General features: G+C 54.0%; 10 protein-coding genes across 10 annotated transcripts; 5 read left to right on the top strand and 5 right to left on the bottom strand.

The window, feature by feature from the left end:
- The first annotated feature begins 388 nt into the window (after window positions 1-388).
- Window positions 389-2,287, top strand: BKA78DRAFT_147335 (nicotinamide mononucleotide adenylyl transferase). Its single transcript, XM_066882888.1, has 11 exons — window positions 389-850; window positions 910-927; window positions 984-1,000; window positions 1,285-1,372; window positions 1,422-1,556; window positions 1,607-1,636; window positions 1,687-1,728; window positions 1,783-1,809; window positions 1,858-1,912; window positions 1,961-2,065; window positions 2,116-2,287. The coding sequence occupies exons 1-11, from the start codon at window positions 598-600 to the stop codon at window positions 2,210-2,212; spliced, it is 867 nt and encodes a 288-aa protein (XP_066743224.1). The 5' UTR covers window positions 389-597; the 3' UTR covers window positions 2,213-2,287.
- Window positions 2,288-3,821: 1,534 nt separating this feature from the next.
- BKA78DRAFT_253032 (glycoside hydrolase superfamily) lies at window positions 3,822-5,837 on the top strand (the record flags this gene model as incomplete). Its single annotated transcript, XM_066884781.1, has 1 exon — window positions 3,822-5,837. One exon carries the CDS (start codon window positions 3,822-3,824, stop codon window positions 5,835-5,837), a length of 2,016 nt encoding a protein of 671 aa, XP_066743223.1.
- A 165-nt stretch (window positions 5,838-6,002) lies between these two features.
- BKA78DRAFT_147569 (uncharacterized protein) lies at window positions 6,003-6,601 on the top strand. The gene has a single exon (XM_066882889.1). The coding sequence runs from the start codon at window positions 6,169-6,171 to the stop codon at window positions 6,505-6,507; it is 339 nt and encodes a 112-aa protein (XP_066743222.1). The 5' UTR covers window positions 6,003-6,168; the 3' UTR covers window positions 6,508-6,601.
- A 4,696-nt stretch (window positions 6,602-11,297) lies between these two features.
- On the bottom strand, window positions 11,298-12,548 carry BKA78DRAFT_316202 (uncharacterized protein). The gene is made up of 2 exons (XM_066888606.1): window positions 11,603-12,548; window positions 11,298-11,539 (listed from the first exon to the last, which is right to left on the bottom strand). The coding sequence occupies exon 1, from the start codon at window positions 12,263-12,265 to the stop codon at window positions 11,774-11,776; it is 492 nt and encodes a 163-aa protein (XP_066743221.1). The 5' UTR covers window positions 12,266-12,548; the 3' UTR covers window positions 11,298-11,539; window positions 11,603-11,773.
- Window positions 12,549-12,779: 231 nt separating this feature from the next.
- BKA78DRAFT_227111 (Mss4-like protein) lies at window positions 12,780-13,493 on the bottom strand (the record flags this gene model as incomplete). Its single annotated transcript, XM_066883700.1, has 2 exons — window positions 12,780-13,132; window positions 13,247-13,493. Coding segments are annotated over 2 exons (600 nt in total), but the record flags the coding sequence as incomplete, so codon positions are not given.
- A 150-nt stretch (window positions 13,494-13,643) lies between these two features.
- BKA78DRAFT_147313 (major facilitator superfamily domain-containing protein) lies at window positions 13,644-15,651 on the bottom strand. Its single transcript, XM_066882887.1, has 2 exons — window positions 14,859-15,651; window positions 13,644-14,812 (listed from the first exon to the last, which is right to left on the bottom strand). The coding sequence occupies exons 1-2, from the start codon at window positions 15,420-15,422 to the stop codon at window positions 13,832-13,834; spliced, it is 1,545 nt and encodes a 514-aa protein (XP_066743219.1). The 5' UTR covers window positions 15,423-15,651; the 3' UTR covers window positions 13,644-13,831.
- Window positions 15,652-16,873: 1,222 nt separating this feature from the next.
- On the top strand, window positions 16,874-19,528 carry BKA78DRAFT_344252 (uncharacterized protein; the record flags this gene model as incomplete). The annotated part of the gene is made up of 2 exons (XM_066890450.1): window positions 16,874-18,459; window positions 18,510-19,528. 2 exons carry the CDS (start codon window positions 16,874-16,876, stop codon window positions 19,354-19,356), a joined length of 2,433 nt encoding a protein of 810 aa, XP_066743218.1. The 3' UTR covers window positions 19,357-19,528.
- A 426-nt stretch (window positions 19,529-19,954) lies between these two features.
- Window positions 19,955-21,686, bottom strand: BKA78DRAFT_380349 (uncharacterized protein; the record flags this gene model as incomplete). The annotated part of the gene is made up of 4 exons (XM_066892968.1): window positions 19,955-20,413; window positions 20,515-20,748; window positions 20,795-21,087; window positions 21,137-21,686. 4 exons carry the CDS (start codon window positions 21,684-21,686, stop codon window positions 20,216-20,218), a joined length of 1,275 nt encoding a protein of 424 aa, XP_066743217.1. The 3' UTR covers window positions 19,955-20,215.
- Window positions 21,687-22,096: 410 nt separating this feature from the next.
- BKA78DRAFT_147286 (mitochondrial 54S ribosomal protein uL6m) lies at window positions 22,097-23,095 on the top strand. Its single transcript, XM_066882886.1, has 2 exons — window positions 22,097-22,536; window positions 22,664-23,095. The coding sequence occupies exons 1-2, from the start codon at window positions 22,143-22,145 to the stop codon at window positions 23,035-23,037; spliced, it is 768 nt and encodes a 255-aa protein (XP_066743216.1). The 5' UTR covers window positions 22,097-22,142; the 3' UTR covers window positions 23,038-23,095.
- A 57-nt stretch (window positions 23,096-23,152) lies between these two features.
- BKA78DRAFT_252242 (3',5'-bisphosphate nucleotidase-like protein) lies at window positions 23,153-24,217 on the bottom strand (the record flags this gene model as incomplete). The annotated part of the gene is made up of 1 exon (XM_066884717.1): window positions 23,153-24,217. The coding sequence occupies one exon, from the start codon at window positions 24,215-24,217 to the stop codon at window positions 23,153-23,155; it is 1,065 nt and encodes a 354-aa protein (XP_066743215.1).
- Between the last annotated feature and the right edge of the window lie 194 nt (window positions 24,218-24,411).

Here is a 24,411-nt window from a genome sequence, read left to right as displayed (position 1 = left end):
GGGCAGATGGGTCTTTGCGCCTTGTCGGCGTTAGGGCGATTGTTACTGAGCCTGGTCCTCCAAGATTCGTAATGGAGGCAGACTCTCGGCTTCGGCTGCCTTTGTCCAGAAGAGGTTGATGATAACCACCTACTTGTCCACCTGCTTGTACTCCTAGCTTCAAGCCTCCAACACACATCGTTTGCACCGTGACGTCGTCTGCGCGTGAAGTGGTCGTCTGCCCGCAACAAACGACAAACAGACTTTCGGTCGTCGGCCAGCGAGGCTTGCGCCGCCTCCACGCTGTACTGTAACTTGTCGCCGGTCGCGTGCTACTCACAGCCTTTTACCGGTACATCAACTCGGCGCTGCAACATAATTCCGCAACTGCTCTCCAGTTCTCTCTTCGCACCAGGGCCGCCGCGACTTTGCTTCCGTTTCGCGCACGCCCTTCCGTCCTCACCATCTGCACTCCGTCCGATCCGTCCGCCGCTATCGCTACCGTCTCGGACGTCATACCCTTCGACTCACCATCGTTCCGAGAACCTCAACCCAACCACCATCCCGCCATACCCCATACCAGGCCACTCTGCCTCTCCCTCCGCGACTCAAACACCCATGGCGCATGCACCCCAGGATGCTGCGCTCTCGGGCGCACCCCACACTGCCGACGCCGGCAATTCCACCACAGAAGAACTCGAGGGATACGAGTTTCCCACCCACAGATTGAAGAAGTGCTTGAGCGATAGCGGGAGGACGCCGTTGGTGTTGGTTGCATGCGGCTCTTTCAGCCCCATCACCTACTTGCATCTGCGCATATTTGAAATGGCCTTGGATTGGTGCAGGTACAACAGTGAATTCGAGGTCGTCGGTACGGAGCCTATTCAACACTTGGGTCACGGCAAGCGCTAACACAAGTCTTGCGACTAGGTGGCTACGTTTCTCCTGGTGAGTGCATCATTGCAGCCTTGACATGATGGGAGTACTGACGTGCTCTTGCCTAGTCGGCGACGCCTACAAGGTATGCTTACACCCGCCTGCCCACGCGCTGTACCACGAAGCAATGCGTCTCCCCATGTGCGATACAAGATGTGTGTTTGACAGCTCCATCGGTTCGGGGCGTCTGCGAAATTTCCGGACGTTGCAACAACGCTCGGATCTGATATTGGCTGCTGCTTGGCGTGGCCTTGGGAGAGACGTCGACCTGCAGATGGGGCTCATCACCTCGTTAGGCATGGCATTGTCCCTCGCGCAGCCTTGTATACCAGAGCACTACATTTATGGACACAAACTGACAACCAACAGAAAGCAGGGTTGGCAGAGGCTCGCCATCGCGTTCGGATGTGCGAACTTGCCGTCGAAGACTCGTCATGGATTGCGGTTGACAAGTGGGGTACGAATACTCGTCCATCTCCGATGAAGATACATGCTCACGTGACCAGAACCTCTTCACAAGGAGTACCAGCCCACGGCCGTTGTGCTTGACCACTTTGATCACGAACTGAATGAGGTGCGTGGTGGAATTGAAGACTACACGGGGCAGAAGAGGAGAGTTCGGGTCGCTCTTCTCGCAGGAGGTGAGTGGGGATGAATCTGATCCCAACGCATCCATCTGACAATTGTGAAGCGGACTTGATCCAGACAATGTCAACACCAAGTAGGTTTCATCCACGCAGACTTGTATATTATCGTGCTGACGCAAACAAGATCTTTGGGCACCTCAAGATCTCGACCACATTCTGGGCCATTGTAAGCATTCTGATCTTTCAGCGTCTTTTGACATGGACTGATGCAGCTGCGCAGACGGCGCCTTTATTGTGGAGAGAGAAGGTAAATACTGCATACATTTCTCTTTAGCCCAAGCTCATTTTCATCTAGGCACGGACATTGACGACGCACTCGCCAGTCTCCAACAGTGGCGTGACAACATCTAGTACGTTCACATGGCCACCCGTCCATCCGCTTAACTAACTTTTGGCAGTGTGATACACCAGCTCGTCAAGAATGACGTTTCCAGCACCAGAATCAGATTATTCCTCAAGAGGGACATGTCGATTCGCTACCTCGTTCCCGAGCCGGTGATCAAGTGCGACTCCTGCCCGATATCGCTGCGCAGATGTGCTGATTGTGCTGCAGGTACATTGAAGCCAATGGTCTTTACAATGATGACGCCGCCTCAACCCACGAGAAGGACAAGACCGAGGCGAACGCGGCTGCGTCCAGCTCTGCATGACGGCCGGCACGAGAAAAGATTTGTTTTCAAAGCCAAGCTCTTTGGCGCTCGAGGCCTTGTGTCGCGACAGACGCCACCACGGTCTAGATTTACAAGGGCCATCAAAGGAACCTGCATGCACGGCGCGCACGCACGTACGAGACATTTTTTTATACCCACGAAAGATCAAACTCATGGCCAGGGCGGTAAGCAACGACTGCACAGCGTTTTTATTTTCGGAGGAGCTTGCGCCGACGCAGTGCCAGTGGGACGCAAAACCAGGAGAGCCTGCGACTGGTCATGGGATATAATTGAAGTAGCACCATCATAGGAATGCACACATCACTTGAGTCCTCGAGGATCATGCCCCTTTTCGCAGTACGACGGGTTGAATGGTACTAACTGGCGGCAACTAAGCCAAGACGAGGTTATGATACGAGGCGTCTGCATGGTGGCGGGTAAGACGCCAACGTAACCATTCAGACGCCACATTACCGCTTTACGCTGTCTGCAACCTGCACGAGCTGAGCTTATCGCATTGGTAGCAGGACGAATTCTTGTCGTCGCCCTTCGCACATGTTGGCCGCAATGGTCTCCCGAGGCCCACAACTTGTAAGTGATGTTTCTCCAGGATGTGTTGTCTCTGCGAGCGGGTAATGACGCACAGGCCGACGAGGATCCCCCATCCATGCGTGACCATCATCACAGCACCCCGGTTGCTTTGGCAACTGTTCTTGCGCCTCACTGCCTGCGCGAGACGAAAACCACCGGCAATTATTCCTTTCACCTCTTTTCCATGTCAATCGCTTGAAGACTTCTTTCGGTTTCTTTTTGCAGACCTTCTTTCGTCGTTTGCGCTTTGCGCGGCCAGCGCATCAACCAATCGCTCCCCGGTCCACTTCCCAGCCGAGCTACGCGCCTACACCAACCTCCCAAACAACAGGCTTCTGCCTGCACCTGCGCACACGTTTTTCGTGCAACTAGACACCAGCATTGTCGTTGTTGAGCTCGCAAAAAAATGCCCCGCGACAGCACCCAATCTCCGCGGCACCGCGCTCCAGACTCGTCCCGTGAGCGAGACCATGGCCAGCATCGTCGACGCCGCAGTTCCCGCCCCCACAACGACTCCAGCGACCGCGAGCGCGACCATGTGTACGATGGCGATGTTCCGCGACGGGGTGAAGGACAGCGTCGCCGCCGTGGCCACCGCGCCACCGATTCGAGCGGCAATCACTTGCCGCCAGTAGCCCCAATCCGTCCGCCGGCGACCTACGACTCGCCGTACCATAGTTCTTCGCCCTCTCCCACCAAGGACCGTCGGCGGCACCGTCATCGGAGCGGTACAGACACACCGGCAAGCAGAGATAGCGGGGCGAGCGGACGGCCTTTGCTGAGTGGTGATGCGCTAGCACAGTTGGACCAGCTGAATGCAAGGAGCGGGTGGAAAGCTGCTGCGTATGATGACAATTACCTGAAGGAAGTGCGAGACCGGGAAGCGGTGTTGGAAAAGGAGCGCCAGAAGGAAGAGAAAGAGTCCGCCAGAAGGGAAAAGGAGGAAAGGAAGCAGAGGAGAAAGGAGCGTGAGGCGGCAAGACTGGAGCGTGAGAAGCGGAGGCAGTATGAAAGGGAAATGGGCTTCGCGGCCGCGGTGGACGATGGCATCAGAGTCAGAGGAGACGATGGCATAAGGGTGGTTGCTGATGACGGAGAAGTGTATGAATCGTACACTGACGACCCGTATGATTCGAGGGAGGAGAGAAGACGCAGGCGCAGAGAGTACTCGGAAGACGAAAGAGAAGAGAGACGTCGAAGACGAAAAGAGCGAGCCTTGGCCACCGGCGCTGATACTCGGGGCCGCAACTCAAGGATTGTTAGCGGCACGCATCTTGAAAAGGGCGGCGAGGAGTACCAATATCGAACTCGAGGTGGAGGGGATGGCAGCAGTGGTGATGGCAGCAGTAACGGCACCGACGAAAAGTATCCCCGCGAGTCCTTCTGGGGCAAGATCAAGCGGAAAAAGTGGCTCGTCATTACCGCCATTGTAATCGTGCTGCTGCTCATCATCATCCCCGTTGCAGTCGTTGTTGGCGGCAACAAGAAGAGCAGCGACTCGTCGACTTCGTCCTCGTCTTCCTCGCAGTCATCGAAACCAGACAACAGCAACCTCAATGGCATGTCTGAGGACGACATTCCCAAATGGGCACAGGGCGGCTTGCTTGATCCTTTTACCTGGTACGACACGATGGACTTCAACGTCACCTTCACCAACGCTACAGTCGGTGGGCTTTCCATCATGGGCTTGAACGACACGTTCGACGACACTGTGCGGGCCAACGACCGCGTCCCGGCGCTGAATGAGGAATTCAAGTACGGCGAGATGCCGATCCGCGGCGTCAACGTCGGGGGTTGGCTCAATATGGAGCCATTCATCACGCCATCCTTCTTCGAAGACTACAAGACTAGCGCAGGCGTTATCGATGAGTGGACCCTGACGACGAGCATGGGCGCGGCGAAGAGCAAGACGACGCTGGAACAGCACTACTCGTCGTGGATCACCAAGCAGACATTCATCGACATCCGCAACGCAGGATTCGACCATGTGCGCATCCCGTTCAACTACTGGGCCGTGACGACGTACGACGGCGACCCGTACGTTGCCAAAGTGTCGTGGCGATACCTTCTCCGCGGCATCGAGTACGCCCGCCAAGAAGGTCTACGCGTCAACCTCGACCTCCACGGACTGCCGGGTAGCCAAAATGGATGGAACCACAGCGGACGGCAGGGCGTCATCGGCTGGCTGAACGGGACGGACGGCGATCTCAACGGCCAACGCAGCCACGACATCCATGACCAGCTCTCCCAATTCTTCGCGCAGCCACGCTACAAGAACATCATCACGCTCTACGGACTCGTCAACGAGCCGCGCATGGTTGAGCTCAACACCCAAGACGTGCTCGACTGGTACGACAAGGTGATACCAACCATCCGCCAAAACAACTACACGGGGATCCTCGTCTTCGGGGACGGCTTTTTGGGGTTGGACAACTGGCAAGGCAAGCTGCAAGACTACGACAACCTGCTGCTGGACGTGCACCAGTACGTCATTTTCAACGTCGACCAGATTGTGCTGTCGCACGCCGAGAAGCTCCAGTTTGCATGCAAAGGGTGGACGCAGCAGAGCCTGCGCTCCATGGACAAGACGACAGGCTTCGGCCCCACCATGTGCGGCGAGTGGAGCCAGGCCGACACCGATTGCACGCAGTACATCAACAACGTCGGCTGGGGCACGCGCTGGGAAGGCACCTACAACACAGGAAACAGCTCCACCTCGGTCCTCTCCCCCACTTGCCCCAGCAACAACAACCCCCGCTGCGACTGCGACGGCGCCAACGCCGACCCGTCCGAGTACTCGGACATATACAAGAAGTGGCTCATGGACTTCGCACTCGCGCAAATGTACAGCTTCGAGGAAGACTGGGGCTGGTTCTATTGGACCTGGAAGACGGAGAAGGCGACGCAGTGGAGCTACGAGGCGGGCATGGCGGCGGGCATCCTGCCCCAGAAGGCCTGGGATCGCAGCGCCTTCATGTGTAATACGAGCAGTATTCCGGACTTCAAGGCGCAGGGCTTGCCGGAGTACTATTGAGGGCAAGGAGGCAGGGGGGCGATGGGCGCTGGAGTTGAAGGTGTTGCGGTGGAGTTTTCTTCTTCTTCCTCTTCTTCTTCTTCTCGGTACCTACCTACCCTTTCCTTCTCTGCCGCAAGAGTTTCTTTTGCTTCTGTATGCTCCACCAATTCTTCTCAATTTTTTTTTTTCCCCCTTTGTGCAGTCTTCTTTCGAGCGAGCGAGCGAGCGTGCATGGTACAAACACCCCCAACACGACAGACACATCCAAGGTTTCGTACAGTCAGAGAGAGGGGATGAACAGATAGACTGGGGCTAGGAGGCTGACTGAATACAACAAGTTCAACAACACATGCTTCACGATCGATTCCCGGACGTGTACTCATGGAGTCTCTCTCCATCCACACAACGCCATCGCCACCGAAACAACTTTTCCATTCACCAACACAGCTCCCTCCACCACCAAACTTCCCCGCATAACCAGCGTGAGGCTCAGGAGGTATCTATCGACTCCCCCATACCCCAGTCCACCTCATCATCCCATCTCAACAATCACCCATATAACCCCCCAAAACGCCACCACTTTCCCACCCTCCTGACGAATCAGCAAATCAATCGACGCTCTTCCTTTGCCGGCCTAGCATTGGCCGAGTGGGTGTCAAGACCAAGACGACTTTTTTTGAGTTTTTGACATGCCGCACGTTGCCTAATCGGGACATCACAGTTGATAAGGAGACCGGCGTTCGAGTCTGTTGAAGCGCTGCGGAGCTTTCCTTTTTGGAGTTTTGGGTATGGCTCTACTGGAATGGACTTGTGGAGTTTAGGAGCGGAGTAGTAGGGCGAAAAACTTTTGGGAAGTCAAGATGTGTGCGCATAGAGAATGATCAGACGCCTTGCCTCCGGCAAGCACTTGGGACACTTGAGCTTTCACGTGAAGGGGAAGCGACAGTGGAGAGCATTCAAGCACCCCCGCACTGTTGTCGGCAGAGTTCCTGCATCAGAGGGCTCGTTAGCCATGTTCTGTCCTGCCCAGGCGTTGTTGGGTGGAGAGGGATCGTGGCCGGCATGGGGGCTCAGAGGAAATGTAAGTTGTTTGCATGTACCAAGCACACACAGAGCGTGCGGTTCTTGTCGTCTAATTATGGTCATCATAGAGGTGGCGGGATGAAAGGGGCGCTTGCAGCTCGATGGTTTCGTACGTACTGCTTCAGAGAGGGTCGAGGTTGCCAGCAGAGCTGGCTTGAAGGTCTAGAGATACAAGTGCCAGTTATCCTTCAAATTTAATTGCAGGGTACATAAAGTACTGGGCGTCGCGCGCAGCATCATCTTCTTTTCGCATAGGCGCAAGCAACGCACTTTCTCATAATGACTCATTTTCGGTCATGATGATCGAACAGACACCCGTGCACTCCAGGTACCTACATAAAAGCAGAGACAAGTCCGGCCAGATCAAAGTCGGACAAACGGGAAAGACAGATTCCTAAATCATATGAATACTCGTAGGGTGGAAGGGTATGTATGCATTTGCATGGACGTTATGAGGTTTTGCAATCGCGAAGCTTAGACGTTAGTAGTCCGGTAAGTGTCCAATGCTCAAACACCACCACCCACCCAACCCATGATGACCCCAATCTTCACTCGCCAATTCGAGAGAGCCATTGCAACTGGTGCAATGGAGCCATGCGAACAACATTCGTTGATCATACTGATTTTGCACATTCCCTTTCCCTTCCACATGCGCAGGCGGCGGACAGCACGGCTAACTGTTCCTCTTACTCCAACCCCAGGCCATGCTGAAAGCGACGACGTCCAGTAGTCACGTATATGTACCTAAGCCGCGAGACCTCATCTTAGGAACTGGTCCGACGAGTAAGCATGCGTGGATGTCCACTTAGCCTGGTGGACGCAAGCGTGAACACTGCTCACGGCAACTCGGCAATCTAGAGTCTAATAAAGAGTTCGCTTGAGACTGGGGGGCAGGTAAGCGGAGGTTCAGAGTTCGAACTCTGGCCTCCGCTCCTGTTCTGCCCTTTTTTGCTTTGCTTCCTCCGCTTAGTATTTTCTCTCCCTGTTCTCTCTTTTAGTGCCTGGAGTCTTGTCCTAAGTCTGCTCACTGTCGTCAGCTTCGCGACTCGCAAGTTGAGGTTGGTCATCGCTCTGGTTCAAGGCAAGAGATTTCATTGCAGTCCGTCTACCTAATGATTTCGGTGCAAATTGCAATGCTCTCTCAGCCGCTGGCCTCCTGTGAGCTCGACAGGGCAAGTCTTTTACCGCTCGCGCTTACAAGTCATGCCCAGAGCCCCAGCGACGAGAGGACATTTCTGGCTCTGACTACACGAGGCGAGGCTTGAAGTGCAGGCAATGCGAAACACTTCCACTTCTGTCATATCACGGTGCACACAACAAGACCTTTGTCACTGTTGTTCAACGTGATCCATTTTGTCAAGTACGACAACCTCTATTGCTAGATCTACCTCCACGCACACAACTTCCAGTACAAAAAAGGGAGAGGGCAAGGGGCAAGATGTTGCACTCACATGCTCCGCTCCGCAAGACCCGGAGCGATCCAGACTAGAAGTAGTAAACCTTTTGATGAGATCGGGGAGGTGAAACAATCAGATTTCTGACACCGGCGTGAGAAACGAAGACCGGCTGGCGAATACTGCATGCGGCACTGAGAGCATCGCAAAATTGGGCGGAATTAGGAGAATTGATTGCATGAGACACGTACCTGCTGGTCCGATGGATGCAAGGTGTCATATCTCTGGTTTCTGTGACAAAGGATTTGTCAGCTGCTGCGCTCCTGCCATTTCAAGGACTGTGAATAATTATGATTGTGGTATGGTATCAGAGGAAAGGAAAAGTCTGTTCGCATGTACCAAGCACGTGTTGCGAGGCTCTTAAATACTAACACTGGTCATCATGAAGGTGGGCTTGTAAGGAGGCTGTTCCAGAGTTTGAGCATACATACTGTTTGACGGGGTTCTTGGCCCAGTGTTACTTTCGTGTTGAGAATCCGAAGAGTGATGGTGTTGGAATTCTGATTGCCTCATTGCGTAGGAGAGAGGTGGTGTGACTGGAGTGTTGTGCAGATTGTTCTATTTTAAGTAGACGCAAGCAAGGCTCTTGGGCCATTAGTCGTGTCGGGTCATCATAACGCGGACCATGTGTTCCTGTGTCAAAGGACTTGTTAGCTGCTGCGGTCTTCCATTTGAAGAATTAAGGAAGACAGGAATGCGGTGTCGTATCAGCATAAGTACGGAATTTGTTCGCATGTACCAAGCACGTAGTGTGAGGCTCTTGTAGTCTAATTATGATCATCATGAAAGTGGGCTGGTGAGGAGGCTGCTCAGGAGTTTGAACATACGTACTATTTGGCAGGATTCTGGGCCTAGTGTTGCTTTCGTTCGGATGATCTGAGTATCTAAAAACTTGAAGTCATTAGCGGCGTTCTTGTGCTGTTGTGGATGGCAAGAACAAGAGGAGAAAGGCAATGTCAGTGTAAATTGTGTGTGCATGCGCCACAACGCGTGATGTGGCTCTTGTAATAAAACCTACTTAGGCATCATGAAGAATACGGCGGTGCTAGATCTGGAGAATTCAAACGTACATACTTCTCGGCCTAGATCTCAGGCACTAGATATCGAGTTGAAGGCAGACCTAGAATTAGCGAGGTCCGCTATATCTAAATTCAGAGTCAGCTCAGTTCAACTTGGTAGATGTGTTTGAGGACTGATCGCAATAGGAAATCTCAGACAATGCAAGTTGTTCACATCAGCCGGTGGGGCCTTCAATTTTTAGGATGTTTGCTCATCATTGGAAAGGTAGACGTGAAGATGGAATGGGTCGGACAGTGTTTGAACTTACCCTTCGACTTGTATGTTGAGTTCCAGATCATCGAGCTGATTAAATGCCCAGCCTTAGAAAGTCAGAAAGAGGCATCGGCATGCGAAACTAATAACTAAATATTGGTTAAGGCTTTGTAAAACTTGGTGGTAGTCACTGAGTGGAAGGAGGTAATCAGCGTAGTATTGTCCTCATGTACCACAGCGAGTGCGGCATTTGGATGAGTAGTATAAATCGAAAGTCATCATCAAAGCAGGGTGATACGTGGCTATTCCAAGAAACTTACCGGATGCATCAAGAATATCATTCTCAAAAGCCCATGATCAGAATGGACGCCACTGCTGACGCATTTCGGAGCTTCCTCTTCCAGGTTGATGGTGTTCGCTTCGCTTCCGCAGCAGAGTTCGGATTCGGGGAGCTACCATTCTGATCTTTCACCTCCAACTCAGTATTTGTGCTCTGTGGGCTCGGGAAAAGAACAAGGAGAGATAGGCTTCCGATCGCGATGAGATTGTCTGGGAGACCAGGAGTCAGCGTCGCCCATCTTTATGAGATTGAAATCGAGGATCTTGATGAGCGGTGAGGAAGTGTGCCGTTCTCGCACCAGTGATAGCTGTCTCGTATCCTGGGATTACCCTTGCGGCTGTACTCAATTATGTGGTGATTTGGAGGCAGGATGTGGACGGCGGACGGCGCTGGAGGCTCGGGGTAGCATTTTACCTCTCGAGCGAGGCATTGAAAGAGCGAGACCTTGATAGCGAGTTAGTTAAAGAGCTTACAGTATCAATGAAAGCAAGAGTGGGTGGGGGAAGAGTCAGGATACCACTCTGGTCCTCATGGAGAGAAACCATCGCAGACAAGGCGGCTTCTTGTGTAATAGGAGGATTTGGGTGACGGTCTAATCATTCATTCAGGCGCTGGGCAGCACATGATGAAGTTGAAGCTGCGAATTACCTCTGGAGAAGTTTCAACGACGGCATTGAAGGCGAGTGCGAAGAATGAATGCCTCTCGTGGAGGTGGGCTGCTTCGAGCAGATTCCCTTGAGCACACTTTGAAGCAGAATTGATCGTCGAAAGTGGAGAAAGAGAGAGAAACGAGCAGAAAGCTGTCAGTCTTGAAGCTTGAAGAAACGAGACGCTGCTGGCTTTGAGGTGTTGCAAAAAAGTTGTGGATGTTTGCTGTGAGCAAACGGAAGGCGAGCAGGGGTCTGGTTCACTAGCGGCAGCAAGCGAGCAGCGGGCGGAAGCTAAACCTAGACAGGCAAGGCGCGGCAGAGGGACGATTGACAGGGCCCCGCTGGCAAGACGATCACAACGCATCAACTGCGAATGCAGAAGACTTTCTACACAGCGCATCTATCAACATGTAATCCCGAGGAGTACGACCAGCTCGCAGTCAGCCTGAGGCCCAGGCTGTCGCTCGTCACACCTCAGCGGTACGGGTGCCATGGCAATCAGTCAGGGCAACCCAGGCGACAAGGATCAGCTCCCGTCAACCAACCAGGGACCGCTACACCCTGCATGCTCCCAGCCTCGCTCTACCCTTCACCAACCCCTCCAAACCAACCTCCACCGAATTATCCAAATTCTGTACAAAAGCTGCGGGCGCCTGCTTTTGCATTCCTCTCCCAATCCCCACCTATCCGCCCAGACACACTAACACACCACTGCTCCAACAGGTTTCTCGCTCTGCCGTGGAGCACGTGTGATTGATAACGGAGCAAAAGCTAAGCTTTTGTTTTTTCTTCTGCTGCCAACAACAAATCTTCCCCCGGTCCATCTCCGCTTTTGGCTCGTCTGCGACGCCATCATCCACCGGTCGGCTGGATCAATTCGACCGTTTCCTGTCTGCATTATCTGTACAGTGTCAAAGCATTGTAAGTGGGCAACTTTGGAATTATTTGCAAGCGGGAACAGCACGACTGACATTTATCTTGAAGGTTGTGATTGATATCCCAGATTCCGCTCTTATTTGCTCAATCCATCTCTTTGAATTCGACCATTCTCCTCTCGTCCTCGAGTCGCAACCAAACCGATCCTAGCCACACGCACAACAAGCAAACCAAACACCAGCTCTTGAAGACCGATTGCCAGTACAAATCCGCAACGCCTCAATCTACCCACAATTTCAACCGTCTACCGCAAAAATGAAGCGCAACCTCGTCATCTTCGTCATCATCATCTCGCTCTTCTCCGTCATCGCCATCATCGGCTACCTCATCTACCGCCTGCAATCGCGCGTCGGCTTCGCGCGGCCCACGGCCAGCGAGAGCGAGGCGAGCGAGGCCTAAAGAGTTTACCTCCAATCTTTCTACCTTTCTATACTTGGACAACTTTTGGATACATTTTTGAGCATTACGACACCACGACGAAACACACTGCAACCCTTGAGACATGCTTCGGGCATTTAGGACACTTGACAGCTCGGGAGGATTTGGAATTTGAGGACAACAGGAGGACGCGAGGAGAGACGACGAGGACGACACACCAATCGATGCTTGCTGTTGTTGTTGTAGCACGAGATACCCCCCTTCGAAACAGAACCGACGATGCCGGCACAAACGAACTGAACACAGACGAGCGGCCTGGGGCGCCGCGACCATTTCTGCCTTGTTTATGCGCTGGCTAGCGCAGGGCGTTTGTTTCCAATCTTTCCTCTTTTATTACCATTGTAATTTAGCTTTGTCCAAGAGGGACGGGCGAATGTCAACGACGATTTGGAAGGGGTAGAGGGAAGAGTGATGATGGGTAGATACGGACAAGGAGGGAGGAGGCAGCTGGAAGAGGGTCGGTTTGAGCGGCGGGCAGAGGCTTTGCAACGCTTCCTACCGCAAGGCCGCAGGTTCCTGAAAAACAAGCCCTGAACATATGGATGGAAATGATTCATTCGTTGCCCATTGCTGTTGCTGTGAAAGCAGTGTGCGTCTTATGCTGATATCCCAACACGATACATCCCCTCATCTACTCCGACATCATGCACCACAACTCTCCACTCCGTCGAAAGCCACGCCGCCCCTGCATCGCCAACTCCGCGCCATGGTGCAACGCCAAACGTCCTTTTCAACCCTCCACTCCTCCCCGTCTCTACGCCTTACTCTCCTTCGCCCCGTCCTCCCCCTTCTTGTCCTCGGGCGCAAACTTCAGACTCACACTATTGACACAATGGCGCTCATCCGTCGGGGTGGGGTACCCCTCGCCCTTGAACACATGGCCCAAGTGGCCGCCGCAATTCGCGCACACAATCTCGGTGCGCACCATGCCAAACGTGCTGTCCTCGTGCCTCACGACGGCTCCAGGCACCGTGTCGAAGAAGGCCGGCCAGCCGCAGCCCGACTTGAACTTCTGGCTTGCGGTATATAGGGGTGCAGAGCAGCCGGCGCAGTTGTACGTCCCGCCGCTCGGCATGTGTTTGTCGTATTCGCCGCTGAAGGGCGCTTCGGTGCCGGCGGTGCGGAGGACGCGGAATTGTTCTAAGAGGCCACCGTGTCAGTCAAGTTGCTACCACCACCACAGCTGCGGCGATGCCGCCCGCTCGCTTCCTTGCCACCAGCGCTGGAGAGGAAGGTGGGTGGACTTGGACTTACCAGGCGACAAGACCGCGCGCCACTCCTCGTTGCTCTTCTTGACGGGATACTCCATATCGGTCTTCCTCGCAGACGAGCCGAACAGGGCGCCCAAGAACGGAATCGAAGGCCCGGCGCGCAGCGGGAGCGTGGCGGAGGCGAGACGCGGTGGTGGTGCGGGACCGGCGGCGGGGAAGAGGCGGCGCGCGGTGCTGTTGCCGAGGGTGTAGAGCGTGCGGATGACGGTCGGGAAGGACGGGAAGCGCATGGAATTGTTGAGTTTGTGCGGAAGCTTGGGGGGTGTAGTGGGATTGTGAAGGAGAAACGATGGGCCAGAGCTGGAGGTGTCGGAGGGTTTCTTTGGCGCGTCCGTGTCATGACGTCGTCGGTCTCCTTTGGGTTCCCCGCGGTCGGCAAACGATCCCGGTCCCTGCTCGCGCCTTTGACATGTGGCTCGAGCCTCCATTTTTCTACCCCCTTGCTGCAAGGCGGCTTTTTGAATTGAGGCAGTTCTATTTCGACTTCAACTACGCAAATGAGAGCTTGCTCTATCCTGCTGTGTGGACCAAGGAAAAAAGGAACCAACCATCTTTCGTCGTGGACCTGTCAACGACGGTCACCATTTACCGCCTCATCTTCCTCGTCCTCCTTCTCCCCAGGCAAGAAAATCTCGTGTCCAGAGCCTTCGCGCACAAGAGTGCCGAGGAAAGCTCCCCACAACCCAAAGCACGCAAGCATCCACCACGCAACACCCACGACGCCAACCTTCAGCCCCAAGCCAAACACCCATCCGCCGAGCATGGGACCCAGCGTCCGCGAGCCGCTGCTGACTGACTGGCCGATGCCGTGAATGGTGCCTAGTACGCTCGGATGGGGGCAGCAGTTGTTGATCAAAATCGTTGACGAAGGTAGAGCAAAGGTGCGCCCGCCGACGACAAACAAGAGCACGACCGTGATGGCGATCCAGACGAGAGGTCCGGATGCTGGCTGCGGCGGGGGAGTCTTGGACGGTATTACGGCGAGGTAGGGGATGATGACGTAGGCGATGGGAAAGAGGAGCAGGAAGATGCGGTAGCAGCGCACCGTGCCGAGCCTCGTGGTGACCAGAGGGTACACCACGAGTTGAAGAAGCAGACCTATGCAGCCGAGAATTGCCAGAGCCATGCCGATGCGGGCAGGAGGGAGCCCGAGACCGCCTGTGAAGTTGAAGGGGAGGCTTTGCGAATGGTGCGATGGGGGCACTGGGTGCTCGGGGTCGAAGCGCGAGGAGGACAGGAAGACGAACCATAGGTTGTTGAATGTTCCAACGTGCCAGGCTAGTGTTGCGTGTGCTAGAAATGTGAGCAGCACATTTCGAGTGAAGATGCGGTGGAATGGGAGCTTTTGTCTTGGTTTCGGCTTCGCAGCTTGGTCGCTGGACGCTGTACCATACGAGGGTTGTCTCTGAACTCCAGGTCGTGCGGTAGCGCTGCTCTCTGTCGGGAGCGGATCATGGTCTTTCTTCGAGTGTCTGAAACACAGTCGATTCCGAATCCAACGGCCGATGCGTAGGCCGTAATCAGGCTTGTCTCGCAAAGAGTACAGTGTCTGATATTGTCAGCTCAGAAGTCTGCAAAGTCTTCATGATTCTCACCTCTTCCATGCCGAAATATATAGCACAAGCCGCCGAGAACAAGAATACGGCGCTCACGAGATTCGGCAGAGCATAAGGCCATCTTCGCATCCAGCCCACCCCGTCCTCGCCTCCTAGCCACGAACCTGGACCAAAAAGCCAAGGGTAAGTCGCGATCGGCGCTGCAAGTATGCCTCCGAGGAGTGGACCGATAATGACACCAACGTTGAAAGTCATGGGCAAGAGGAGGAAAGCTCTGGATTGATAGCGCTTTTCCTTGATGATTTCGCTAATCATGGTTCTCATGACGCCGACATTACCGTTCAGGGCTCCTCCGATACTCCTGAATATCACGGCCGTGGTGAAGCTGTGCGAAAAGCCAAAGCCCAGGGCAGCGATGGTGGTTCCAAGCAATCCGACTAGAATGACACGCTTGCGGCCAACCCATTCCGAGTCGGCTATGCGCCCCCAGAAGACGGCGGTGAGGAATTGCGTTGCGCTGAAGGCGCCTTGGAGGATACCAGCCTGATAGGCGATTGTCGAATCTGGCAACGATGGGTCGAACGATTTTAGTTGGTAGAACATGTATGACTGCAAGTTGTCGGATCAGCTGCCAATGCTTGCTTGGTACCTTTTCGCGACCAAACAAAATTTCGTGTCACCAAAAACAGGAAAATACAAGGGCCCAAATTTCTTGAATTTGAAAGACGCAGAGATTCACAACTTGAAAAAGCAGATTGACGCATCCAAGCGCCAGCTTGAGAAAATGCAGCTCACCTGGAGAGAGGTCTGCGTCAAGGGCTCCGACAACCTTGCCAGGGTCAAGATGAGCAGCTGGTCTTTTCGCGGTAGTGAGCGCCATGTCACCGGTGGCTCCTTTGCTCTTTCTACTTGCTCATCCTCATCAATCAGAGGTAATCCAGTCGCTCGCACAGGTGGGCTGTCATCATCTGTGCCGGTAGATTTGCGTTGTGAGGCTCCTCCCAAGAGAGGCGTCTCCTCGTCGGCACGTTTACGCGCATCTCTGTCGGCGGTGCCTTGATTCATCGAGAAATACTGCCTGCCTTCGCGAGAGGTCTCGAAACTTCAAGGCATGAGCGAAGATTGACAGGAGAGAAAGTCGGTGGAGCAGAACAAAGCGCGTTATGGCGCCATTTGGGGCAGGTCGCGGTGTGCCGAGTTTGCCGTGGTGGAAGCCTCAGCTGCTGCATGTGGCTATGTTGTTGCGCGCGCGCGCGCTAAGGCCCACCAAAGAACGGCTTTGGGACGACATGAGTGGCTGCATGCGTGGCACTTCAGGTCGATTTTGGTTTGCTAGCATGAGGTGCATTGCAGCAGCAGTAGCAGTGTTCTAGGCCGGTAGTTGTTGTTGTGCCGTCCTTGCAGTCGGCCAGTTTTTTTTCCTGCCGACCAACAGTCGACCGCTTACCATGTCATCTCCATCTTTCCGACAACACCATCTCAAAACCGCAAAGGTTGTGTTTGGGGGCGTAAATGACGATGTCGACGAGATTACGATGACAGAAAGGTCCTCTTTGTCCCTCGAGTCCTGGACAACGCCCGCCGCTACCACACCGTTCTGAGGAAATAGACTGGAATCGGAGATTTCCCCTCTGCCTGCCCTCGTGGACATGACCAATCGTCCTCTAAATTGAAACGAGATCTTTCCATTTTACGAACAGGGTGCATTTTTGTGTTCTTATGTCGAGCTGCTGAATGAGAGTCGTCGCTACAGGCTCAAGAAAAGATTCATTCATCTTTGCAGGGTGCATGTAATGAGCGCCGTGTATTATTCAATGTTCTAGCGGGTGATTGATTCTGATGGACTGAAAAAGAACTGAGAAGTAGGATGAGTCGGCGAGGAGGTGAGTGTCGTGTCCTGCGTGGCCTGGGTCGCTCTTGCCTGTTGCTGCCATGTCACCGCGGCGACCACCACAGCACCAAGTTTTCCTGTATCTGCCTGCAATTATTTCTCATGAGCTTCCTGCCAACGCCAGCATTTGCTACAACCAAGCTGCAACGACAGCTCCGCCACCATGGACGTCCATTCCTTCCAGCAATTCAAGCCCGGCCTGAAAGATGACATCGCGCATTATTTCCACCTCTTCTGCATCACCGTTCTCCATTGGCTTTCCATCTTGGGTCGTCTCCTGCGCAAAAGCTTTCCAGGACTCTGGTTGCACATCCGAACCATCCTCGTCAAGACCGACAACCTCTGGACGGCTCTCCTTGGATTCAAAAGCCAATTTGCTTTCGAAGAAGATTTCAACCCAGTCAAGACAAACGTAGCACAAGCTTTGGATAGCTTGTTCCGTCTCTCCTTCGACTGCATCCCGACGCGCCAATTCCCGTGGCTGAGCCTAGTCTCACTCCGTAATTCTGCCTGGGATTCTACTGGTGCCTTGGACACCGTCTTTCGATACATTTTTCGCCGATATCTGCGAGGAGGTCTGACTTGGGTGCAATCTTGCCTATCATGGCTCATCTCTTTCAAAGACGCGACTCCCCACTTGATACGTTTGATCACTCCCTCTGCTCCCGATGTCGAACTCCTCAAGAACAACGCCATCGAAAACATATCACACGTCGGAGGACACTTTGGGGGATCCTACGGTGGAGGAAACATCAAACACATAGCTCTCGATGGGGCGCTGAGTGTAGGTGCTTACCTGAAAGACTATGCAAAAGATCATTGGAAGGCCGCCACCGACACTGGAAGCTCCATGCTTGAGATGGTTACCGACATTGCGTCATTCAGCTTGAGTGGGGTTCTTTCTCTCAAGAACGGCCTTGTGGACTATCTCTTCGAATGTGAGAAAGCTGCTTCAGACACTGGAAGCTCCATACTTGTTATGATGGCCAACGCTGCATCCTTCAGCACGGAAGGATTGGTCTGCCTGAAGAGCGCTTTCACGGCTCTCACAGACTATCTTTGGGCGGCCCATTTGAAGGTCATCGGCGACTCCATGCTTGGTAAGATGATCGATGGTGCATCTCCAAGTTTAAAGGGACTGCTGGGATTCGTCAGGAATACAACTGGCCATCTCACTTGGATCAAAAGCATTGCGGAGGCTTCATGTCGTTACGCCCAGCCCCTTTCCCAGTACATTCAGCTCGTCTTCCGGATAATGATGACTCGCGCCGCTCCCATGGTCACCCTATTTCGCTGTCTGCTCGATGTTCTAGCTGCCGTCATCGACTTTTCGGAGAACCTCTTTCAAACACTTGTCGACTTCTGCCAAGATTGGCTGATGGGATGCCTTGACTTGTTGATTGATCGATGGCTTGAGGCTGGGCTTTGCATGCTGGTTGGTCTTCTGGCTCTCAAAGTCTTCACAGCCAGCCGTCGGCACGAACAGGAGAGTGGAGCGTTGAAAACAGTCCGAAAAATCCTCACTGCTATTGGATACTTCCTGAAAGCTCCCTTCGACACCATCATAGTCTTAAGCCTTGCCGCAGTGTATCTCCTGTTGGCTGTCAAAGGACTCATTCGTTTCACTTTGTTGGACAAGCTGCGCCTGGAGTTGATCGTGAGACTCAATACCATGCCAGGGGCATGGGTCACTCATTTGGACGAAAAGTATCGCGAAGGGCTTTTCAAAAGTACCCTTCAGCTGCACCCGTTAGTAATCTCTGGACTGGTAGAAGTCAATGTAACTAACAAACTCCCAGGACACCAACCAAAACAACCTTCTCGTCCCTCCCGACCAGCATCAGAAGCTGCATCTACCAGCTCGCCCTGACAGACAAGAATAGATTCAAGTGGGACAATCGCATGAAGACGCTTCGCTCCAACCTCTCACCCTCGCTCCTCCGAGTCTCGCATGACACGCGCCGCTCAACGCTGGCCATTCCCTTCAACATGAACAAGGTCCTGATCGACTCCAGTCCCAGTGAACTCCAGCCCAGCGTCCCCAAGGAACTCCAACGCCACCTTCTCCCGCAGCCACAGCCCTGCGGCCGCGAGCAGCTGCTCGACCTGCTCACAACTCTGCGCATCCCTCGGGACCCGAACACAGCACAAACTACTCCAGACTCTCGCACCTCGAACGCCGACGCTTCCACCGACGCTCCCCTCCCCCGCCTCGGCGCCTCCCTCGCGACCAGCACCACGCCCTGGATCATCGAAATCCGCGAGCCCTACACGCGCATCTGGGCCTTCGACATCCACACCATCATCGCGCACCTGCCGCTCGTCCCCTCGCTCATCATTAACTACACCGTCACCATCCCGCCCGGGGCGCCGCGCCCACTGTCCAAGGCGCAGCACCTGGCGCGCCAGCTGGGCATCGCGGCCCATCAGGGCGACAAGGACGGACGGTTCCGCGTCTACGTCGAGGGGCTGGAGCATTGGGAGAGGGTGGCCATGAGGAGCGTGTTGAGAAGGGAGTTAGAGAGTATCGACGAGGAGGACGATAGCGAGGAAGAGTACGGCTCTTTCTTGTGCGAGGACAAGACGGATCTGATGAAGGAGGTGGGCCGGGTGGAGCAGGCGGTCGAGGAGATGAATAGGGTCTAGTAGGCGCGTGTGTGGTCAAGGTACGAAGTTGAAAAAACGGAGGTGGCGGATGGTCACGTTGGCGCAGGAGGCAGAGAGTGGTCGACCCAATTTGTTGCGGCGTTGGGTTTCATCGGCAGATGGACTACTTCGGTGCGATACCCACTTCTGGTAGACAGATGATGCATCAAGGAAAGGAGTTGAATTGTCAAGATGACTTCTCATGCCCTCTCCTCGAAAGAGTCTTTGCGCTCCTTATTCCTACGAAGTCTCGATGCTTGCTCGACGAGCTGAGACCGGTAAATTCATACCTTCCATGTACGTGAGGCGTAGGCAACCGCCGTTCTTCTGCAAGCCCAGCAGTAGCAATCTTTCTTTGATCCGTATGTACCACGGGTGCTGCGGTGGTGGCAGTTCTTGGCAATCGCCGGAGTTTTGGAGTGTCGAAGCTTTAGAGTTTTGGAGATTCGGGCGAGCTACAGCCGCCTAGTGGCAGGTCAGCATCAGGTGCTTAGATTTTGAGGAATAGCAAGTGTAAAGCGTGTTGCCTTAGTCAACGCAAGGCTTTTGTGGCAGCTCAGCTTCACACCATTCGAAGAGCAAGTAAGCAACCATGCATTTGTCGACCGTCCGCTGAATTATCTCTCCGGATTCCTCCCGAGTGAAAGACTACTACCAGTGCTCCCATAACTCCCATATTTTTGCCCAGCGACGCCCTGAGATATGCGGCGAATATGAGCAACGAAACCAACGCCAGAAGAAAGAATGAAAAAAGAGGCAAAACCGAAACTAAGCAGGAAAAGAAGAAAAAAGAAGAAAGCAAGGTATATGGCAGGCTGAAATGAAGGAATGGGGGTAAGTGCAGTCCGGGTCGCCAAACTCAAAACCTTAGTAATGTGGCGGCCTTGTTGAGCATGACGATGAAGGCGAGCGAGAGGCCCAGATATGTCGCGATGATTGAGCCGATTCCAGCGAATGGCATGTCTTTGATTCGCTGAGAGTTTTCTTCGATGGCGAGCCTTTGGTTGCGCAGGCTGTCGGAGATGGCTGTGTGGTTGTCCATTATGTGGGCTTGAATCTGTGACTGTCAGTAAATGTGCCCAAGGGAGGCTGGGGATTTTCTAATGCTGCCAAAGCATCAAGCCATTGGTAGAGATCAACGTCTGACATTTGGCTTACCTGTTGGAATGCACGCTGATCTTCGAGAGCCTGCTGACTCAGGACAAGCTGGCTTTTCAAGGTGTCCTCAATGCCCACAACTCGGTCAGCCAAGTCGCGGATGGTGGCGTCCAGGATGTGCTGGAGGGCATACTGCACAGCTTCCACTTGGCCTTGGTGCTGGGCCAATGAAGTGTCGAGATGTGCCAGCCCATTCTGAACTTGATGGACTTGGGCGCCCGCTCCCTTTAGATTCTGAACCTAATTAGCATCGTATGTAGATATTTGTAGATGAGCCTACCGAGTCGAGCGCATTTGCTTCATTTTTGAGCCCGTCAAAGTACCGCTGGAATCCGAAAAGCATCGACTGGGCCGAAGACTCAACCTTGGAGAAAATGCTGCCAACAAGATGGTCCGATTGGGCCAATGCAGCTTCGTTCTTGGTGATAATGTCGGATTGAAACCGCTCCACCGACTCTGCGAAAGCCTTCTGCTGACCAAGGGCGGCTTGCACTTCGCTAACGACGTGGACCAAAGCTTCGGCCGCACCTGATTGAGCCTCGGTGGCATCTCGCAATTTTCTGAGATATTCGTCTGTGGCAGAGTGAGAGGCTACCTGTAGTTCACATGTAAATCAACGTACCGTTCTCAACTGCCGCTCTGCTTGCTTGGCAAATGATGATTGCGTTCGAGCGCGCATTGCTGAAACTTGTCCACCGCTGAGGATGATTGAAAAGGGCGTTGGCGCAAGTCTTGAGTTCCTGCTGTGTGAAATTTGGGTAGCAGAGACGCCTCTTTTCACCTTTGGATGACTTGCTGTATCGACCGAAAAAGCCTCCAGTATTGCCGCACGCGTCGGCTGAGGGCACAAAAGGTCTGCATTCCTTGGGTACGCCGTCTTTGATGCCTTGCAACTCACATACAGCAAGCCGGGCAGAATACTCCCTTTTGATCACGTCCATTGGGTTTTGACTTGTGGAGTGAGAATTTGAGCCAGCCATCAGATCAAGCGATTGGCAAGAGTCGATCAGAGTTGATGTCGCGAGCTGTTGGCATGCAGGTGAAGACTCCATGTCGCGGATCCGCTTCTGGGCAACCTCAAAGACTTGAGGCTCATGCACCGGAGCGCGGAGGAGCATGTCAACGAGAGTATCCGGGTAAATTTCAATCGCGTCGGTCCTTGCGGGCGCCATTGAAGCATCAGCGGTGAGAATCAAAGCAGCAATTAGCGTCGGTAGCAATGCACTCAGCCATGATCTGTGCGCGAGCATGACGAATAAGTAGCGATAAAAATGATGCAGAACGAAGTGAAGATCAGTCGCAAGTCGGAGTCAGAAGCAGGAGCCTGGAAGCATTCGTAGGCGCCGCCGTCGTCCTTGAGGTGGCAGGGATTGTCGTGGTTGGCCTTCAATCCTTTGCGTCTTCGATAGTCAGGCAAAGTAGAGATTGTGTCGTGGTGTTGAAACGAAGAGAAGCTCTGGAGGTGGTCAATAAAGTCCTGATTCGCAACTTGTCCAAAAAGGGAAGCTTACATAAGTATGTCGCGAAGAAGGCGCGTTCCACATGATCGGCAAAACCACGGCCGCTAGTCCTCGTCGATGAAGGCGCATCGTGAGGTGAAAGTGCACCGCCATTGAGACCACAACGCTATGTTCACAACCGCAAGACGGCGCTGCCTGCAAACGGCAAGCTCATGCGCATCCTCGAGTCTACCTTCTCCCGTCATCCGACCCTCAAGAATCGCGTTCGACACCGCCGCAGCGAGAGCATTCAGCACTTCAACACCATGCCGGTCAAAGATTGGACGCCAGCCCTTGTTCCTGCCGCCAGAGGTCCAATTCGAAATCACGCAACCCCCAAAGTCGAAGAAAGTCAAAATATCTGTCCGCGATGAGGCTGGAGTCACCGTGACTGTGAAAGGACCGCTCGGCGAGCTATCGTACACCGTTCCCTCTTTTGTTCAGATTACGCGGGAGACGCCGACAAGTCCGCCTTCTGTCTCAGTACTAGATGCCAACGAGCGGTGTCAAAGAGAGATGTGGGGTACGTCAAGTCTTGGGAAATTCGAGCCTTCAATTGTGAACACGCATCGAACTCGTGTCGGCAATATGCACTTTGGATGGACATGGGAACATCCACATTGTTCTTTGGCTTACACTTGATTTCACAGGCACCGTCCGCAGTTATCTTCACAACATGGTCCTCGGCGTGTCAGAAGGTCACACTGCCATCCTCCGTCTCGTCGGTGTCGGGTACCGTGCATCCATTGAGGACTCTGCGACCACGGTCCAGACCGAATATCCCGGCCAGAAGTTTGTCAACCTCAAGGTCAACTACTCGCATCCTGTCGAAGTGGGAGTCCCCCTAGGCGTAAAAGCAAGCACTCCTCAACCAACTCGCATTTTGCTGGAGGGCCCCGACAAGGAAGCAGTCATGAGCTGTGCGGCAGAGATCAGATCTTGGAGGGAGCCGGAACCTTACAAAGGCAAGGGTATATTCGTCAACGACGAGACTATCAAGCTCAAGTCGAAGAAGATCAAATAAGCATAGAAAAGAGCTTGCAGGATTGGTTCTGCAACTGTATTTTATATACGGGTATACCTGGCTCTTTTTGGTCCAATATTCAGGAGACCATGATGGCGTACAAAATTCTAAATTTTTAAGCTGCCTTTGCGGCGAGCACCTCCTTCACGACTCCCAGGACCGTGCCGTGCACAGCCTTGGGAGCGGCAACGACACCAGAGTTGTCCCTCAGGGTCCGGCCAATGCTAAAGTCCAACCTCTTGCCATTGGCATCCGTGACCTGACCGCCAGCCTCCCTGACAATGAGATCGCCTGCGGCGTGGTCCCAAATCTTCTCCTCGTATCCCTTCTTGACGGGAAGACGCAGGTAAATGTCGCCGGCGCCACGCGCAATCGAGGCGTACTTGGCTTGAGAGTCCATGCGGACGCTCTCCTTGGTGATGCCCAGCTTCTGAGCAATCTGTGCCTGGTCACCGTGCGAGGAGTGGCCTGCCTCGACACTCTCGCAGAAGGTGGCCTGCGAAATATCCGAAATGGCCTTCATGGAGATGGGGCGGCTGGCCTGAAGGGAGCCTTCGCTCAGAGGGCGAGAAGTAGCACCCTGGCCCTCGACAGCGCTGAAAAGCACACCCCTACCCTCGCCAGTCTGGTCCTCCCCGATGCCAGCATCCAGAGGCGCAGAGTCGTCGACGGGAAGGTTGGGGCAACCCAGGACGCCGACCTTGACCTCACCATCCACCATCAGGGCGAGACAGACGGCATATTGACCTCCGCGGAGGAAGCCCTTGGTGCCGTCGATGGGGTCCAGCGCCCAAATCCTTCCCTTGGGACCGCCAGCGCTCCGGCCCAGGTCAATGGCGTCACACATGGCCTCCGCACTTGTGATGGGTCCACCAAGCAGCTTCTCGGAGCTCTCATCAGCGAGCTTGCTCTTTTGGACCAATTCCCAGATTTGCTCCCTCAAGTTGTTGTTCTCCCTGAGCTCGGTAGCTTCTTCTTCGCCGACGATTTCGTCGTTGGGGAAGTTGGCGTGGATGGCGCTGATGATGAGTGCTTGCGCGCCAAAGTCGCCAATGGTGACGGGCGACTTGTCGTCTTTTGAGACGGTGCCCTTGGCCTTTTCGTTGAAGACACGCTTGGTGAGGAGGACGGCACGCTGGACGGCCAGCTGGGCCACTTCGAGCTCTTTTTCGTAGGCCATGGTGGTGACGTTGCGGTATCGGTTTAGCGTGGCAGCGGGAGTGGCTTTTGGGATTTGGCGGGCAAAGAGGGAAAGACGCGCGGAAAAGGTGGTGAGGAGAGAAAAAGCCAGGATTGCAGCGGATACAGCAAAGATGAAAAGGGAGAGACGTGGAGAGTTCAGACTCAGAGGGCCCCTCATGTAATCTGTACAGT

This window comes from Phyllosticta capitalensis, assembly GCF_038381095.1.
Source record: "Phyllosticta capitalensis strain CBS 128856 chromosome Unknown BKA78scaffold_6, whole genome shotgun sequence".
Taxonomy (NCBI): domain Eukaryota; kingdom Fungi; phylum Ascomycota; class Dothideomycetes; order Botryosphaeriales; family Phyllostictaceae; genus Phyllosticta; species Phyllosticta capitalensis.
Note: the sequence above shows the minus strand (reverse complement) of the source record. Positions and strands in the feature narration are given on the sequence as shown.